Source organism: Ursus arctos, unplaced genomic scaffold (genome assembly GCF_023065955.2).
Source record: "Ursus arctos isolate Adak ecotype North America unplaced genomic scaffold, UrsArc2.0 scaffold_18, whole genome shotgun sequence".
Classification (NCBI taxonomy): Eukaryota; Metazoa; Chordata; class Mammalia; order Carnivora; family Ursidae; genus Ursus; species Ursus arctos.
Window position 1 is genome coordinate 27,975,828 of NW_026622852.1, and position 18,871 is coordinate 27,994,698.

Sequence of the window (18,871 nt, forward strand, 5' to 3'; positions counted from 1 at the left end):
GAGGAAGAAGCAGGCTCATAGTGGAAGAGCCTGATGTGGGGCTCGATCCCACAACACCGGGATCACGCCCTGAGCCGAAGGCAGACGCTCAACCGCTGTGCCACCCAGGTGCCCCAACAAAGCCAACTCTTAAACACACTTGACATTCCAGCTATAAGACATATTACCCCTCAGTATTTGAAATAGTCTTAATTGTAATGTGGAAAAAAAAATGTCTACTAAAGTTTTAAAAGCCAGAAAAGACTTTACAAGCAGTGGGAGAGAAAGATTTGCCCACCACGGAGGTGGTTGTGGAGTAACAAGAGGGTGCCCAGGAGTCTAGCAACATTCGCTGGCAATCTCTCCATCTTCACAGGTGGGACCTTGCTCAAACCAACCATACTCAGGAACTTCAGATTCTCCCCAGCCAGCACCTAGCCAAACCTGAGCCATATATAAGGCAGCAGGGAGCCTCTTTGGTATTTCCCTCACAGATCAACCACAAGCCCTCAATACTGGGGGCTCTCAAAGAACCTCCCCCTCCAGGCAGCACCTGGGTGGCCACCTGGCTCCCAGCTTCTTGTAGGAAGCCCGGGAGTCCATGCTTCCAAGGTGTGCCCCCAAATGGCTCCAGAGGGACGTGGGATCCTCCAATGACTGCCCACCCTGCCTTTAGCAGATCCAGAGGGGAGGGGATACTCTTGGGACCTGGGACCTCAGAGAGAAAAAAGCCAGTCAAAAAAATTAAAAGGAAGGCATCCCCTTACTTCTCTTGCCTGGAAAACAAAAACATCCCTTTCCAAGCACCAGCTGGCAGGTAGGAGCCTGTCTCCCTCCTGTCTGGACATCCAGTCCTAAAAGGAGCTCAGACTCTATCACTCTTCCCCAGCCCACGCCTGGGCAAAAGTTTACCTTTGGGAAATGGTGGGGGTGGTGGGGAGAAGAAGAAGGACATCGGCCTGACAGACATCACAGGGCGCTTGGCCTCACATGTAATCAAAACACTGCCTTCCATCATAAGTAGACAGAACAAGTATTTTATGGGGGAAGGGAGGGTGCCACAGGAGTGTGAAGGGGGAAGAGAGGGGCCCAGTCTGGCTGTAATTGGTGTGCTTCAAAGAGGGGGATCAAAATGGCCTAATATGTTGGGGGGGGGTTGTCACAAAGTCGTCCCCCTCATTCCTGGGACTGTATGGGGTGTGGATGGGATCAGGAAGAAAGAGGTGAGGATTGGAGGGGTGAGTCTCCCTCAAGCCGGATGGATTGGCGGACCCCCTTGTGTGCACGGCGGGAGAAACTGACTTGTCGAAGTGGAAAGTTCCTGGAGGCAGCATATTTCAACCGGAAAAGCACGCGTGGGGGTTCCCAGTGCAGCTCCACTACAAAAGGCCGCTCCGATTTGGAAACCTGGCGCGAGGGGTGGGGCAGGGCAGGGCTTTTAGAGGGATTTACATATGTACGTTTAAAGACAGCCGGTCCGGATTTGCCACCAAGAATGAGTCCCTTCCCAGCTCTGGACCTCAGTTTCCCATCTATAGAATGGTGGAAGGGAGTAGCGAAGAAAAAACGCTCCTCCAAATCCGTGCCACCTGACTCTCAGACTTTAGGTCTTAGGGGACGGAAGGGCTGGTTGGGTCTTTCTTGGACAAGGTTGGCAGGACGTTCTCATCAGGTTACTTCCGAAGGAGGCACCTAGTTGTGGGCTCAGAGAGGGGACGTTTTAGGAGCAGATCCAGGGGAAAGAGCGTGCGAAAGGGCAAAACTGGGAAGTGGCGTGGGAGCCCTTACCCCAGGGTCCTAGCCCGAAGCTGATGAAGGAACCACAGCGTTGCCTCAGTTTCCCCGTGCGCAAATGGCTCAGGAACCTGGGGTGAGAACAAGGGGTGCCTTACCTTGTCCTTTTTGCCGCCCCCGCTCTCCTCCGCGGCCGAGGCGGCACACTTGTTGAGCAGTTTCTTGCCACCACAGGCCGTCGGGCTCCAGGTGCGGCCGCCAGAGCAGGCACCCCCCGGGAGGTCGCCGGCACCGCCTGCGGCGCTCTCCACCTTGATGAGGCGGTGCTTCGGGGAGATGTAGCGCACCTCGGCCGGGGTGGCTGGCCGCCGCTCGCTGCTGCTGCGGTAGAGGTGCGGGGAGCCGGAGGACGACGACGAGGACGCAGCGGCGCCTGCGCCCGAGGAGGCACAGCAGCAGCCGGCGGCTCCCGACGCGGACGAGGCTGAGAAGGCGCGCTGGCCCCCACCCGGCTCCCCGCCGCCGCCGCAGTAGTCCAGGCGGCACATGGCGCGCAGTTTGCGCAGCGACGAACCGGGCCCGTTGTATGGGTCCTCAAAGTCGCGCTCCTTCTGTGCGCGGTAGGCGCGAATGAGGTCGCTCGTGCTGCCGCTGTCGTCGGGCAGCGATCCCGACGAGGTTGAGAAGCAGGAGGCGGCAGCCGGACCGCAGGACGCCGAGGCGCCCGCCGGGGCCTGCGGCACAGCCTGGGGGGGCTGCGAGGGCCGCTCGCCCCGGCGCCGCTGCTCGCGGTAGTCCGGCCGCGGCGGCTGCGGGGGGCTCTTGGTCTTGCTGTTGCCCAAGCTGAAGTACTTGTTCAGCCACTTGGCCATGGCGAGAGGCCGCCTAGGGCCGCGGCGCGGGAACCCGGTCCGCCGCCGCGGCCATTCGCGGAGCAGCGCTGCGGCCCAGGTCCCTCGGCGCCCCGGCCCCGGCGGGGGGCGTCCGGGGCGCCTGCTCCCGACGCCAAGTTCAAGTTCTCTCCTCCGCCTCCTGCCGGCCGATCCCGGCTTCCAGCAGCTGCAGCACCGCCCTCCGCCTGTCGCCGCCCGGACTTCGGATCTCTCGCCCCTCACGGGCGCGTCTCATGGGATCCCGGGCAGAAGCCCCGCGGAGAGTGAAAGGCCCCCCGCCTGGGACGCTCTAGCCGTGCGCTCCGCCGTGAAGCGCTCTCCTGCCCCGTCGGAGCCGCAGCCTCCGCCTGGGCCGGGATCTGCGGCTGCTGCGGGAACTTGTCGGCGTCTTTGGCCCCCTCCTTCCTTCCCGAGAGCGCTGGGGGAGAGCTCGGCGTCGCAGCCGGCGAGCAAGCGGGAGGGAGAGCGAGAGAGCGACGGAGGGAGGCAGCCGGCGCCCGCCCGAGCCGCACGCCCGTGCCCGTCCCGGCGGCGCCTGCCGCTGCCGCTGCCGCCGCCTCCCGAACCGCCGCGTGTGTGACACCCGGGCCGCCAGAGCCCGCCCCGCGCCGCGGCCCCGCCCTCCCTGGGCTCGCGCGCGCGCCCCGCCCCCAGCCCGCCCCCGCAGGCCCCGCCCCGCCCCCCCCACAAGCCCGGCCGCCAGACTGCGGCCTAAGCCCCGCCCTCCTCGTGCCTGGGTCTTCAGCAGGCGCAACTCTCCGCCTTAGCACGCGCCACCGCCCGCGGCCGCCTCGGCGCCAGCCCCGGGGTGGCGCCTGAGGGCACCGGGGTCCAGCGGCGCTCCTGGCCCCGCCTCGCTCGCTGCCTGCCGCCGCCTGGGGCGTGAGGTTGCCAGCGTGAGCCCGCCGCGCGCGGAGGCCAGACCTGTGCTCATCTCACGGTGCCCGCGCGCTGTGCACCTCAGGGACCTACTGTTGGGGGCGGGGCGCGGGGGTGAATTATCCCGGGACATTTCTAGTTTACTACGTGACCCGCGCAAGGGAAGTGCGGCTCTGGGGCCCCTCGAGAACAGAGTGCCTTATCTCCTTCTTGAAGGGACGGAGACTCCGGTTCAGCCCCCGCTTGCCTGATCATTGGAGGAGTCTCTATGCTAATGAGCGTGTTAGCCGTACAGACGACGGACGCTGCCCGAAGGGGCGGCGGGCCTGCACGGCACCAATCGCAGCGCCAGGCTGAGGGGAGGCCAGAAGTCGGCTTAACTTCTCACCTCTGAGGAAGTCGGGGGGTTATCCCCGCGCGCTGCCGACCTGAGGCCCAAGGGAGGGCCGGCCACCCAGGTGGGCCGGGCTGCCACTTCCCGGTGTGGTGGAGCCGAAATGATGTCATTTCCACCAGTCTCTGCTTTGCAACCTAAGATCGTCCTTTGATTTGACCAAAACTGAGGAAACTGAGGCCGAGGGAGGGGCGCAACTTACCCAGTGAAGCTTTCCCTGGGAGGCGCCAGGCTCCCCGTGGAGCCAGAAGAGCTGCCCGGAAAAGAGGTAACTACCACTAGAGCCGGGGCTCCTTTGAGTTTGGCCGGCAAGCCCCAGAATATGCTTTACCCTGAGCTGTGGAAACTGAGACCTGAAGTCGCAGGAATTCTCTAGGAAGGCCCACATCGTTAGTAATCTCCACTTGCTACTTGTGTCTTAATAGGTGGGCTTTGGCGGAAGTCTATTTTTTTCTGTATCCCCTAGGAAAAGGCAGATGGCCAGAGGCTCTCTTGCGGGGACACAGCCCTGGCCCCGCTGGGGGTGGAGGTCACATTCTCAGTCTGAGAGCCAGACAAGGAGTGCCTGAGAGCTGTCACCTCGTCACCGCCTGAGGCCACAGTGGGGAAGGGGCAGAACCAGGACTCCAACTTGGGTCCTCCTCTGAAGGCTGTGCTCCGTCCACTCAGCCGCACACACTGATGTAATGGAATTGACTGCAAATTGTCCCTTCAGGATCAAGCCATTTGCTTTACCTCTTCGGTCAGACAGGACTGTCATCCTCTATGATCGAGTTAAGTTTTTTAAACCCACTATTATAACCTCCACAGTCACAGACACCATCTACACAGCCCCTTCATTGCCTGAGATCTACCTACTTGGCATTTCTCAGGAAGTAATCTAGGGTGTGTGTGTGTGTGTGTGTGTGTGTGTGTGTGTGTGTGATATGTCTGGGGGATGGTGGAAAAACCAGAAGTTGACTTGGGCTAAGATGTTTATTTTGGGTAACCCTAAACTTAAATATCTCAAATTACCCTTTAAATCACTCCTCTGCTGTATAAACACTTAATTATTCTGCAAGTAAGGGAGGCCCAAATAGAAGAAAACCCAAAGGCAAGGACATCCTCATTGTAAGCCCCATTTCTCAACCAACCACAAATCCTCTCTGGCTCCCTCCCTTCCCATTTCTGCTTATAGGCCTAGTAAGGAGAAGCAGCCAGACCCTGGCCACAGGCCCAGCCACTCAGGACAAGAAAGTCCCTCCAGGATCTGGAAACTTGTTCCCTGCATGTGGGTTGCACATGGAAGAATTATCTCTGCCTTTTCCAAAGGTTTAGGAAGAGAAGTTATATTTCACAACTTATTTTTTCCATTTCACTTTCAGCAGACCATGGGGTTAGACCCACTTTTCCATGTGATGCCTCTGCTGGGGTATAATTTGCAAGCCAAAATTATTGTAATGCTATAGTATTATGCCAAGAACTTCCAGAGCACTTGTGTATCTGCTCAACCCCAACACATTCTGTATATAATTAACCCTACTCCTCAGCCCTGCAAGTTGGTGTTATTCCCAGTTTACAGATGGGGTAACTGCACTAAGGTAGTATTTACTTCAAGCAGGCAAAAAACACATGGGTGTTTTCCTTTGGGAACTAGTGTAGACACACCTTACGAGACAGAGTCAGAAATAATCATTCTGAAAGGAAACAGAAAAGACAATGTTGGAGAAGTAGTATGTCAAATGGTTCAAGGAGACAGGAACTTGCAGGGAAAGGATCAGAGCCGCCATAGGCAGTCAGAGCTGAACAGACTCTCCTTTCACAGAGCCAGCCACCCCATATCACGGAGGGAAATGGATGACTGAAAGGAAGAGATCGAATCAAGAGGCACAGCTGGGATTGGTACCCGGTCTCTTGATATCACAAACCCAACATTATGCCTATCACTGGCATTTTTCAATTTTTGCTCTCTACCCACCCACCCCAGCCCCCCGCCCCAGCACTTGTTCACGATTTTCTTATTGGAAGGGTTTGGTATGGCCCTGTTTCTGTTTCGCCCTGTCTCAACTTCTCACTTTAGACCAAGGTGGGGACACGGCAACTCTTTTCCCTGCATCGTCCTTCCAGTATCTGGAGGTAGGCTTTGTCATTGATAGAGGCCTGGAGAAATGATGCCACCAATCCAAAAGAGTCATCTACTTCTTTCAGTTCAGGTCATCAAATGTTAATGTCAGTCTCCCACTGTGTGCTGGGCCCCAGGGCAGGAATCTGGACTGGAATCATAGATTTGGGAGTCATTAGTGCTCTAAGAAGATCTGAGGCAAAACTCTCAGTCATCCTTGACATCCTTCTTTCATTCCTGCTCCATCCAACCCTTCAGCAAGGGATATGTAGAATCCTACCACTTCTCACCACCTCCACTGCTTCCACCCCAGCCCAGCACTCCTTCATCTCTTGCCTGGATCATCGCAGGCATCTGTTACCCATTTCCCTGCTTCTGTCTCAACACAGCAGCCAGTGATCCTATTAAAACTGAATCTGATTATGTCCCTCCTCTGCTTGAATCTCCCATTAAATCCCCATGTCCCTAATAATAAATGCCAAAATTCTTATAGTGGCCCACAAGGCCTTATATGACCTAGTCCCCTCAAATTCCTAACTTCATTTGTACTGTCCTCTCTCCTGCTCTAGCCAGGCTACCTCTCTCTGGTATTCCTTGAACACGCTCGCCTTGGAGCTTTTGCACTGTATCTCCTCGACCTGGAATGCTTTCCCTCAGCTGTCCCCGTGGCTGGCTCATCCTTCACTCCCTTCAGGTCTGTATTTATTCATTTATTTTTTAAAAAGATTTTATACACACACACACACACACACACACACGAGTAGGGGGAGGGGCAAAGGTAGAGGAAGAGGGACAAGCAGACTCCCCCTGAGCAGGGAACCCTGCATGGGGCTTGACCCCAAGACCCTGAGATCATGACCTGACCTGAAGTCAGACATTTAACTGAGCCACAGACCCCACGTCTGTATCTAAATGTTACATGCTCAGTGAGGCCTCCCCTGGGCACCGTATCTAGGATTGTTGTTCCCATTCAACACTTCCTATCCTTCCCAGCTTTATTTTTCTGAGTGCTACTCAGACCCATTTCATGTACAGCGTATTTTACTTATTTTTCTTGTTTATTGTCTTGCCACACAATGGGGGAGGGATCTTTGCTTTTGTTCACTGCATATCTCCAGTGTTCAGGACACTGCCTGACACCTAGTAAGCACACGATAAGTATTTGTCAAATGAACGAGCGAATGTGAATGGTTGATCATGGAGGGCAGAATGGCAGGGGGCTAAAGCTTGGCATCTCTGCCTCGGACCTGGTGCTGGTGGCTATTAACTTTTTTCTGGAGGTGGGAACATAACAGAGTTGCTGAGTTTTTAAAGCAGATGTGTTCTGGTGTTCTGTTCCCAGGCTGTGTCTCTTAAGCGGAGGAAGCAGAATGAGGTTTATGCCTGTCTTTGCAGCATCCGGAGGGGGTTCCAGGAAGGTTGTGGCATCCAGGTAGCCCTTTTCACAAGAGTCCCAGTCATGCTGACATGCGAGGCTTTCTGCGCATCACTGAGCCAGCTCTGTTCTCTCTACCTCAGGTACAACTAATCTTAGGAATCTCATTATGGGTCCCAAGATAATCCTCTATATCTAGATTAAAGGCTGTGTTTTGACCATTACCGCACATTGAGCATTGAGCCGACAGTTTAATTGAACTGTTTATGCCGCTGCCTTGATCTCTTCCCAGAGAATTTACAACTAATTCCGAGTGTCTCTGCGAATTAAGTAAGCCTCTCCCAACATGCTTTGCTTGTAGTTTGCCTGTGCCAAATCCCACTTGTCCTTGTGTTACCCAATTATGGGCTCTCGCTCACAACTGTCTCTGACCAGTACCACTTCCGGTCCACTTCCTCCCTGAGGTGGCCATTTAGATATGGCTCTGAGAATTGCCATATCCTAGGACAGCCTCTGTGATACCTGCAACAGTAGAAAAGCCGGTGGAGGTGAGGATTGGCACAGGAGCAGAGAGGATGTAAATCATACTGACTCCTTTGAAGTCACCTCCAGGCAACTGACAATAACCCCCTAACAAGAAAAGGGTACAAATGTCTCTAGCACAGTTAAGTGTGATGGAAGGAAAAGGGCTCTGGACTGAGGTCAAGACTCCTGAGTTCTAAACCCGGTTCTCTTCTGACTTCCTATGTGACTTGGTGTTACTATTCATAAAATAGGAGCTGGCAGATCATTGTTTCCCATTCTGTGTTATGGAAATGTCTAAGGGTAGGGTTGCCAGATCTAGAAAAAACAAAACAACAATAGCAAAAAAGGACATCCATGCAATATTTGGGACATACTTACAGTGAAATATTATTCGTTGTTTATCTGGAATTCAAATTTAACTGGGTGTCATTTATCTGTCCATGTGGGAGATAAAAAAGGCTTCCAACCCCTAGCCCAGCCTCTGCTAATGAAATGGACAAGAGCAGATGTTCTTAACCCTGGCTGAACATTATAAGCACCCACAGAACTTATAGAGTACCCAGTGACCAGTCTGTGTTCCAGACCAGTTAAGTCAGAATTGCTGATGGATTCATGCATTGTAGTATTATTTTTTTTAATAAAAAACTTCCCAGGGGTGCCTGGGTGGCTCAGTTGGTTGGGCTTCCGACTCAGGTCAGGATCTTAGGGTTGTGAGATCAAGCCCCACATTAGGCTCTGTGCTCAGCGGGAAGTCCGCTTGAGATTCTCTCCTTCTCCTTCTCCCTCTGCCCCTCCCCCTGCTCATGCAAGCACGCTAAATAAATAAATAAATAAATAAATAAGATCTTTTTTTTTTTTAAAGGTTTATTTATTTATTTGAGAGAGAGAGAGAGCACACATGTGCGCACATGAGTGGGGAAGCAGACTACACACACACACACACACACACACACACGGGGCTCGATCCTAGGACTCTAGGATCAGGATCTGAGCTGAAGGCAGACACCTAACTGACTGAGCCACCCAGGTGCTCCAGATCAATCTTTAAAGGAAAACAAACTCCCTAGGTGAGTCCAATGGGCAGCCAGGCTTGAAAACCACTGGACTAGAGGAGGGATTCTCAAAGTGAGTTCCCTGGGCCAGAGTATCAGCCTCACCTGAGAACCTGTTAGAATACAAATTTTCATTCTGACTTCCTGACCTTCAGAATTAGAAACTGGGGACTGTGGCCCAGCAAGCCTGTCTCCAGGTAATTCTGCTATAGCTGAAGTTTGAGAGCCCGTTTGAAAACTTCCTTAGAAGTTTTTCAACTAATTTGCTTTCTAACGAATTGCTTTGCAGTGATGCATCCTAATGGTCAAACCACCTGTCTTGTGGCGATTGCAGCATAAATTATGGAGATTGCAAACCCACTGGGTGCAGTAGCTTTTTCAGTCCCCACCATCAGTCTGACAGTAGTCTCGAAGGTTACCATTGGCACCTGGAGTTTATTGCCAGCAGGACAAGTCAGGCCAGAAAGAGCCAGAGTGGGCCAGAAGTGTCTGAGGGCATAAAGTTCTGGGTCAGGCAACCTAAAGGCCCAGCAGAAGAGGCCCAGCAGAAGAGCAAGGGGGAAGCAGAAAGTGTGGCAGAGGGGCGCCTGGGTGGCACAGTGGTTAAGCGTCTGCCTTCGGCTCAGGGCATGATCCCGGCGTTCCGGGATCGAGCCCCACATCAGGCTCCTCTGCTGGGAGCCTGCTTCTTCCTCTCCCACTCCCCCTGCTTGCTTTCCCTCTCTCGCTGGCTGTCTCTATCTCTGTCAAAAAAAAAAAAAAAAAAAAAAAAGCCCCAATAAATAAAATCTTTAAAAAAAAAAAAAAAGTGTGGCAGAAAGAAACCACAGGTGGGGTTCAGTAGGTCAGTCCAGGTCCCAATGAGGCTGGGGGCAGTGAAAATCAGGGATACCTCCAGGGTTGGTTAGGCCAAGTCACACTGCTTCTGTGAGGAACCAGGACCAGGGCAGGCCAGAGCTGATGTAGACTGGAGGAGGTGGGTGTCAGAGATGGAGAAGGGCGACTATCCTTGGTTTGTTGGGCTTTGTTTTATGTTAAGAGGCAAGTGGTGTTCAAGAACAGAGCAGTGTTTTTCTGCAATCAAGGAGGACTTAAATGCAAGCCCACTAGCACCACCAAGTTTTCTCTGGGGGTCTCACAGTCAGGTTTATTTATTTCTGGGATGCCAGGTGCCCAGGATATGTGACTCTCTTGTCCTTGAGAAACATCTGGAAGGCAGGTAGCAGGGGCTGTGCATTATTCATTTCTGCCCACCCCCAGGCGTTGCTCAGTGCCTGCCAAATGCTAGGCCCTGAGTGACTATGTGTGGAATCGAATCGAATAGAGATCCAAGAAATCACCGTTCTTTTGTATGAGTTACCACCTCAGACCCTGATAAAGCACACAACTGAGAAAGCCCAGACGTTCCACATGCAAAAGGGCACTTGTCACCCTTGGAGAATCATTGCAGACTCTCCTCCTTGCTGTCCTCCTTTCTCCCTTCCTTCCACTGAGCACCTCTCCTGTGCAAGGCTAGATATTAGACTGACCAGCTCTGCCACAAGGGCTTTGTGCTCCGTAGGAAACAACTGAAAAAGAAGGCGTAGAGGCAGCAAACATCGAAACCTCTAAGATCACACTTAACCTGGATTCTAATGCGAATGACTTTGTGCTAGTGTGTAAAACTGTAAATCTGGAGTTTACTCTGATTCTCCTCATCTCCAAAATAAACTTCGGAGTTCCTGAAAAGGTGAAATATTACTTTAAGCCCTACGGTTGGGAAAGTGATTTATAACCTGCACACACACACACACACACACACACACACAAATGTTCTTTTGATGCAATTTCCATCCTCTCACTTTGGCTGTAACATTTAAAGACAATTTTTAAAAGTCACTTTCCATGCATAATTTTCTCCTACTACAATTTTTTTCTTGAATTAAAACGGTCACCATGCTGCCATCTGAGGCTTTCCTAAGTGGGATGCCTTGGTCTTAGCCGAAGCCAGGAAAGAGTTAAGGTTGCAAATGGCTGGCTGTCTCCTGTCTCAGTTTGGGGGCGGGGTGGGGGTGGAGACTGCCCAATTGTCTGTCCATCTCTTCCCTTCCCTAGGGCTGAGTGCAGGATGTTGAGTCTCTCAAAATAACTCAGACCCTGAGGGTAAATGCTTGCTGGGAGCTGGTTTGGAATAGAGGATTCTCTAGATCAGAGGGGAACTTTTGAGGCCAAAAGATCTGATCTCCTGGGCTGAAAGAGAGAGGAGACCAGCCACCTTCTAAACTGAACATCCACTAACCAGTCCTCACCAGGTCATAGGGAAACCAGGTGCCAGCTTCTTTCACCCACATAGCGTCCAGCAGAACGATCACACCCGGAAAGAGCCCCTTAAGGCCTGTGGGCTACAGGTTGGAGAGGCGCTGGCAGATAGGTGCAGAATCTAAGTGAGCCTCAGGTCCCGAGAATTTCTGGAGCTCTTGGAGTTTACCAGATGCTACAGGATCACTGCTTATTGCCCTCGTGCAGAGGAGGGAACTGTTGGTTCTTCAGCTTCCCTGAGTCATGGCGAATAAAAGGGATCCTTCTGCCCAGTCCTCAGAGCCCACTCTGATCCCTTTGGTCCTAAAGTTCAGACAGTGATGAATTTGGGGGCTCTGGACTGTGGGTGTCCTTCACCCCCAAGGCTGGAGTAGCATTTCACTTGTATACTTGGGGTCTGGACCTGGCAAAACCCAGAGAGAATTGTTGCTTTCTTCATGCGTCTCCTGCTTTTATCTCTATGTATAACTGTATTTGTATTTCCATTTGCTCCCTTTTGTGGACATCTTTGTGGTGGATATAACTTTTTTATGTTATTATTAGGCTCGAACCACAAGAATTCATTTCTCCAATAGGCCTTTTTTGCTATAAAGTAGCACATCCACCATGGCCACCGTGTGGGTTGTGGTGCTCAGACTTGAGAATAACCTAGAAAATAGTGTTTAGAATGTACACTGCCAACACCACTGCAGAGATGCTGACTTAGATCCTAGTGGGTGGGGCCCAGGAATTTGCATTTTTACATGAACCACAGCTGATTTTGCTCGGATGGGCCAGGGACCCCACTTTGAGAAGCTCTGGCTCATCTCTGAGCTCCTCCAGTCTGTGGCATGAGCCAACAAGTTGTGGTGGAGGCATTTCTGACTTTTGTTCCTGTGGTCTGATGTTCAGAAGGCAGCCAGCCTGCATCTCAGGCAGGCAGGCAGGCTGGCTCTGGTAAGTGTCCCTTCAGGGTGTCGTGTAGCCTCAGGTGTTGCACTCAACAGCACATGTGGTTGTTCTTATTTATCCTGAGCAGATCTCCCTCGGTGGCCAGTATTGGGTTCTGAGAAGTGGAGATTAGGCAGGAGTAAGAGGGGGAGAACAAATGTCAACACTAACAATGCACTGGCCGCTGTGCTCTGGGCATCACACCAATGGTATCTGCCAGTGTCCTGCAGAACCGCTCACGATAGGCCGTGACTGCCATTTTCCAGCTGAGGAGATGAGGACTCAGAGGTCACACAGCTAGTTGTGGTAGACTCAGGTCTGTTCAACTTAAAGGCCTCCCTCTTTACTTGTCTTCTTGGGGGTTGGGAGGAGTAGATTCATTTATAATTTTTCCCTTTTTGTTTTGAAAAATTTCAAACTACAGAAAAATTGCAAGAATAATACAATCAACCCCATAGACTCTTTGTTAGCATTTTGCCACATCTGCACTCTTATCTAATTTTGCTAATCCATTTGAGAATTTTGAAGCATTGTGTTGAATTACTCCTAAATATTTCAGCCCATCTCTAAAGAAAAAGGGCATTCTTCATAAAACCACAATAAAATTATCATACGTAGGAAGTTTAACAGTAATACATTGTAGAGGCTGCTTTTAGACAACAGGCTTGAGCAATGGAAACTCGATCAAGGCAGAAGGGCCCACAGCCACCACCTGGCTGAAGACAGTGGGCCATGAGGTGACCCACCTCAAAATAACCATAGGCCCTAACTAACCAATGGACTATTTATAACCAAGCACAGTTACCAAAAAAGGGAGAATTCCATCTGTCCCCATACCTCCTCACTTTCCCTATTTATTTATTTATTTTTATTTTTTATTTTTTTAAAATATTTTTTTATTATGTTAGTCACCATACAGTACAACCCTAGTTTTTAATGTAAAGTTCCATGATTCATTACTTGCGTATAACACCCATTGCACCATGCAATATGTGCCCTCCTTAATACCCATCACCGGCCTATCCCAATCCCCCACCCCCTCCCCTCTGAAGCCCTCAGTTTGTTTCCCAGAGTCCATAGTCTCTCATGGTTCATTCTCCCTTCTGTTTACCCCCCCTTCCTTCTTTCCTTTCTTCTCCTACTGATCTTCCTATTTCTTATGTTCCATAAATGAGTGAAACCATATGATAATTGTCTTTCTCTGCTTGACTTATTTCACTTAGCATTATCTCCTCCAGTGCCGTCCATGTTGCAGCAAATGTTGAGAAATCGTTCTTTCTGAGTAATATTCCATTGTATATATGGACCACATCTTCTTAATCCAGTCATCTGTTGAAGGGCTCCTCCCACAATTTAGCTATTGTGGACAATGCTGCTATGAACATTGGGGTGCATATGGCCCTTCTCTTCACTACATCTGTATCTTTGGGGTAAACACCCAGTAGTGCAATGGCTGGATCATAGGGTAGCTCAATTTTTAACTTTTTAAGGGACCTCCACACTGTTTTCCAAAGTGGCTGTACCAAGTTGCATTCCCACCAACAGTGTAAGAGGGAACCCCTTTCTCCACATCCTGTCCAACATTTGTTGTTTCCTGCCATGTCAATTTTTGCCATTCTAACTGGTGTGAGGTGGTATCTCATTGTGGTTTTGATTTGTATTTCCCTGATGGCTAGGGATGTTGAGCATTTTTTCATGTGTCTGTTAGCCATTTGTGTGTCTTCTTTGGAGAAGTGTCTATTCATGTCTTCTGTCCATTTTTTGACTGGGTTATTAGTTTTTTGAGTGTTGAGTTTGAGAAGTTCTTTACAGATCTCAGATATCAGCCCTTTATCTGTAAAGATTTTATTTCTTTATTTGAGAGAGAGACAAGCAGGGGGAGGGGCAGAGGGAGAGGAAGAAGCAGACTCTCTGCTGAGCAGGGAGCCTGATAGGGGGCTCAATTTGAGGCTCAATTTGGGGCTCAATCCCAGGACCCCAAGATCAGGACATGAGCCAAAGGCAGACGATCAATATACTGAGCCATCCAGGCACCCCACTCACCTTCCCTCTTTAAACACAGCCCCCACCCACTGTCTCATTGCAGACCGTCTCTCCTTTGTTTTCCTGCCCACCAATCTCTTGCAATGTATTCAATCCCCACTGCCTCCTAGCAGTCTCTCCTCTGCTGTCCTGCCCCCACTCCCTTACAGGGCATTCAGTAAACTGCTAGCTCCTTTGTTTTGCCTTGGGTAAATCATTTTACCGCCCTCACCACCAGCTTCCACCTGGTCATCACCCCACATTTTACGACATACATTATTTTTTAATATCTGGTTTACTGTACCAGTTGTTTTTTTTTTTAAATAAAGATTTTATTCATTTATTTAGGAGAGAAAGAGTGAGGGAGAGAGCATAAGCAGGGGGAGGGGCGGGGAGCCCAATGCCGGGCTCGATCCTAGGACACTGGGATGATGGCCCAAGCTAAAGGCAGACGCTTAAGTGACCGAGCCACCTGGGCACCCTGTACCAATTATTTATATAATGCCTGTTATAGCTTTTTTTAAAATTCAGCATCCAATCCAGATCACTCACTGCATTTACTTATCACATCTCTTTAGTGTCTTTTCATCTAAAATGGTATTCCAGTTTTTTGTTTTTTGTCTTTCATAACATAGACATTTTTTTAGAGACCTGGTCTGTTGTTTTGCAGAATATCCCTCGATTTGGATTTGTCAGGTTGTTTTCTTCCCTTCTTTTCTTTTCTTTTCTTTTCTTTTCTTTTCTTCTTTCTTTTCTTTCTTTCTTTCTTTCTTTCTTTCTTTCTTTCTTTCTCTCTTTCTCACTTTTCCAATGAATATTATTATGTCAGATTGTTTCCTCATGACTGTATTCTTCTCAGGGCTTCACGTCAGAGGGACAAAAGATATGCCATTTTGGTTGTCCTCCACTGTCTCTTGCCAGGTGAGAGGATACAGTTTGACCCTTTGAATTGTTAAAAGGACTAGTGGTAGGAAGGAAAACAGCGTAACTCTGAGGAATGAATGCAGGTTTTGAAGAGCAGCAGAATCAAGTTCAAGTCCTGGCTCTGATCTCTAGCTGATTGACCTTAAATACAATCTACCAAAATACCTTAAATACAACTCAAAATATCCTGTTTCTTTTTCCAACACATCTCTCAGATGCACCTTTTTCTTTTTTTTTTTTTTTTTTTAAAGATTTTATTTATTTATTTAACAGAGAGACAGCCAGCGAGAGAGGGAACACAGCAGGGGGAGTGGGAGAGGAAGAAGCAGGCTCATAGCGGAGGAGCCCGATGTGGGACTCGATCCCGGTATGCCGGGATCACGCCCTGAGCCGAAGGCAGACGCTTTAACGACTGCGCTACCCAGGCGCCCCTGGATGCACCTTTTTCTATGCTTCCACATTTCTTCCATTCTAGGGCACTTCTATGGTTACTGCTTCCTTTCTGTTGCCCATACCCTGTTCTGTCCCATACATACTACCACTGGTCTATGTGTCCCTTGCTATCATATTCACCTTGCCTCCTTCCTCAGTACATGAAGTCTGAATGCCTGATGTTCAATACCTTCCATAGTCTGATCTCATCCCACCTACCTGAACTTAACTGTTTCCCTTGGGGAAGTGTGATTGCTTTTGATTTGGCTGTTAGCACATCTTTTCTCTTCCCTCATTAGAGTAATGACACTTTCCTCTCCTCCACATATGCATGTATCAGTTAGGGTTGGGTCACAAACAAGAACCACTGGAATTTTAATTAGGAAGGTATTTAATAAAGAGATTAAGGGGCACCTGGCTGGCTCCAGAAGAGCACACAACTCCTGATCTCATGGTTGTAAGTTGGAACCCCATGTTGTATGTAGAGATTACTTAAAAAAAAAACTTACCTAAATAAATAAATAAATAAATAAATAAATAAATAAATGGAATTAAATACTTACAAAATCATTGGAAAGTCTGGACAAAGATCAAGGAAGATCACATTTTTTTCACTAGCTTTCATAGATGGGAATTCGAAGAAACTCAGAAAAACAGTAGAGATGATCATTGCTGCCTTCAATCCTGAGGCCCAGGATTTTCAGGAAAATATTTAGAGGCCACAGCAAAATGTCATGTCTGCCTAAGCCTAAAGTTTGACATTGTCAGAGGGGCAGAAGTCTGGCATCTGCCTTATTCTACTGTCTACATCTTAGCAAATGTTTCTCATTCAACTCTAGGATCTGTAGATAGGGATTCTGGGACATGTACTTCCCAGGCTTCTAGACCCTGCAGTATAGGAAAGAGTGTAGAAAGAATGCTGGGTCAGTGAGAGTCTTTCCTGGGACTCTTCTGATGGAGCTAATGAGGAAGACTCTGGTTTCTGTGGTCACAGCTGGAAGTATATGAAACTGCTTACTGTAGATGCCATTCCTTCCTGACTTGGAGGAAACTGAGATGTGGTAGGAGAGAATGAGGCCCTCAAAAGATGAGAACAGAGTGAAAAACAAAGCTGGAGATGGAAAAGGAGACAGAGATAGCAGGCTGATGATAAGATCCTGTCAGCCCTGAATTTGGTCATGTGACCTTTTGCCAGTACTATCCATGTCTTTCTCAGCTATTTCAATCCATAAATTTCCTTTTTTGCCTAAGCTAATTTAAGTTGGATTTGTGTTAGAACCAAAAGGGTCCTAAAGAATAGCAGGAGGGTGTCATGTGAACATTACGCATCGGAGTATGGTATGTGCTATACAAAGAGGCCTAACAAAGTGGTATGCACACCCAGAGATGACATGAGAAGGGAGTGCATCTCCATTTTGTCTCAGAAATGTTATTTTAGCCATAACTTTTATCTTAGTTGGTTATTTCTCATGTCCTTTGCTTCCTTCCAGAATGCTCCTCTTCCTTTTCTTCTTGTGGTATTGTGATTTATAATAAGAAATACATACTTGGTCTTCATCTTGTTCCCTGCACAGAGCTCCCAAGACCCTTGGAATTTCTTAAGTGTTCAGAGCATAAAAGTGCAGTGTTGTCCTTTGTTATTCATAGCGAGCTCTTTTCAACCACACCTGTTTATGTTAATGAGGTGCTTTTGGAAAGCCCCTAAAAATGGGGGCTGGTTGCCAGGGGAACCAACCTAGTGATTAGAGCCTAGAAACTGTCAGGAATCACCCTCCCTCCTGGAAGGGGAGGGAGGATGGAGTTGAATTAATCACCAATGGCCAATGATTTAATCAATCGTGCCTAAGTAGTGAAGCTTCCATAAAAGCCCAAAAAGATGGAATTCAGAGAGTTTCCAGGTTGGTGAACATGGAAATGTGGGGAGAGTGGCATGAAAGCCCCTCACCCCTTCCCACTTACTTTGCCTTAAGCATGTCTTCTATCTGGCTGTTCCTGAATTATATCCTTTTGTAATAAACCTGTAATCTAATAAATTAACTTTTCCTGAGTTCTGCAAGCTGCTCTAGCAAATTAATCAAACCCGAGGAGGGGGTTGTGGGAACCTTCAAGTTATAACTGGTGAGTCAGAAGCACAGGTAACTTGGACTTGGAATTGGCATCCATCCGAAGTGGGGCAGGGGAGGCAGTCTTATGGGATTGAACACTTAACCTGTGAGATCTTACACAATCTCCAGGCAGTGTCAGAATTGAGTTAAATTGTGGAATATCCAGCTGGTGTCACAGAACTGCTTGATATGTGGAAAACCTACACATCTCGTGTCAGGAGTTGTGTGGTAGTATGATGAGAGTAAAGGAGACACATAGGAATGTTTTTCTCTATACTTTTCTGTTTTCAAGATACTTCCTGCCTTCCAAATACCAGTTCAACTCTGCTCTTTCCAGGGGCCTCCATTAACTACTTCACCCCATTTCTGAATTCTTCAAGTTCTTGGCACAGAACAGTTGAACATAGAATTATTTTTAATTTTTTTTGTGTGTGGTTTGACTCCTTTTATTAACTGTAAACTAATTCCTCAAGGCCATGGATTACATCTTACATCCTCTCTGCATCCCCCATGCCCAGGTTTATCACCCCATGGTGCTCAGTTGACACTTGGGAGTTGATGGATTGATTTACTCAGTGGAGAGGCTGAAGTTGCCATGGGCAGTTAACTGGAGGAGTAGGAGGAGAGGAGAGGAATGCTGTCCAGGTACTAGCCATCCAGGCATAAGGAAGCCTTTCCAGAAAGAGTGAGTAATCAAGCTGGCTCAAATTGCTTGGCACAAAGGGGTGGACCTTGAGTCCCAAGCCATGCACCTCTCCTAGTGGCCACAGGAGGGCGGCAGAGGGTATGGCCCAGGTGTCAAGCTGTAGATATGGCGGCTGGATTAGCCAACCAGTCAGCTAGCGGGAAAGGAGCTCTTGGTCTAAGTAATTTGCACAGGATGAGGTGAGCCTCACAGCAGAGGGTGCCTGGACCAGAGATGGCAAGCCAAGAGATGAACAGGTGAATGGTGGACATCAACAGGCATCTAAGAATGATCAGAACCTCCAAAATCAAAGCAGTGAGTGAACTTTTAAGAGATCTAGATATTCTCTTAATGACAAGGGGATACCTCAGTGCCTTGGCAAAGGAAGCGGGAAATCCAAACATGGTATAGTGGTAAGGGCAAAGTCTGGAAAGCAGGAGTCTCGGAGTCCCATCTCAAAGCTTGTAGGTCCTCAGCCCTGATAAATGCTTTTGCTGCATGACTAGGGGATGACTCTCCTCTCTGAGAGTATCTCATCTGAGC

At 49.3% G+C, this 18,871-nt stretch overlaps 1 protein-coding gene across 1 annotated transcript in view; it reads right to left on the reverse strand.

Annotated features, from left to right (window-relative positions):
• The window catches only part of SHB (SH2 domain containing adaptor protein B), a 135,439-nt gene extending 132,269 nt beyond the window's left edge, over positions 1–3,170 (reverse strand). Inside the window, exon 1 of the mRNA XM_026506193.4 lies at positions 1,872–3,170. Coding sequence (XP_026361978.1) covers positions 1,872–2,585 — 714 coding nt within the window. The 5' untranslated portion in view covers positions 2,586–3,170. The remainder of the gene's footprint in view (positions 1–1,871) is intronic.
• Between the last annotated feature and the right edge of the window lie 15,701 nt (positions 3,171–18,871).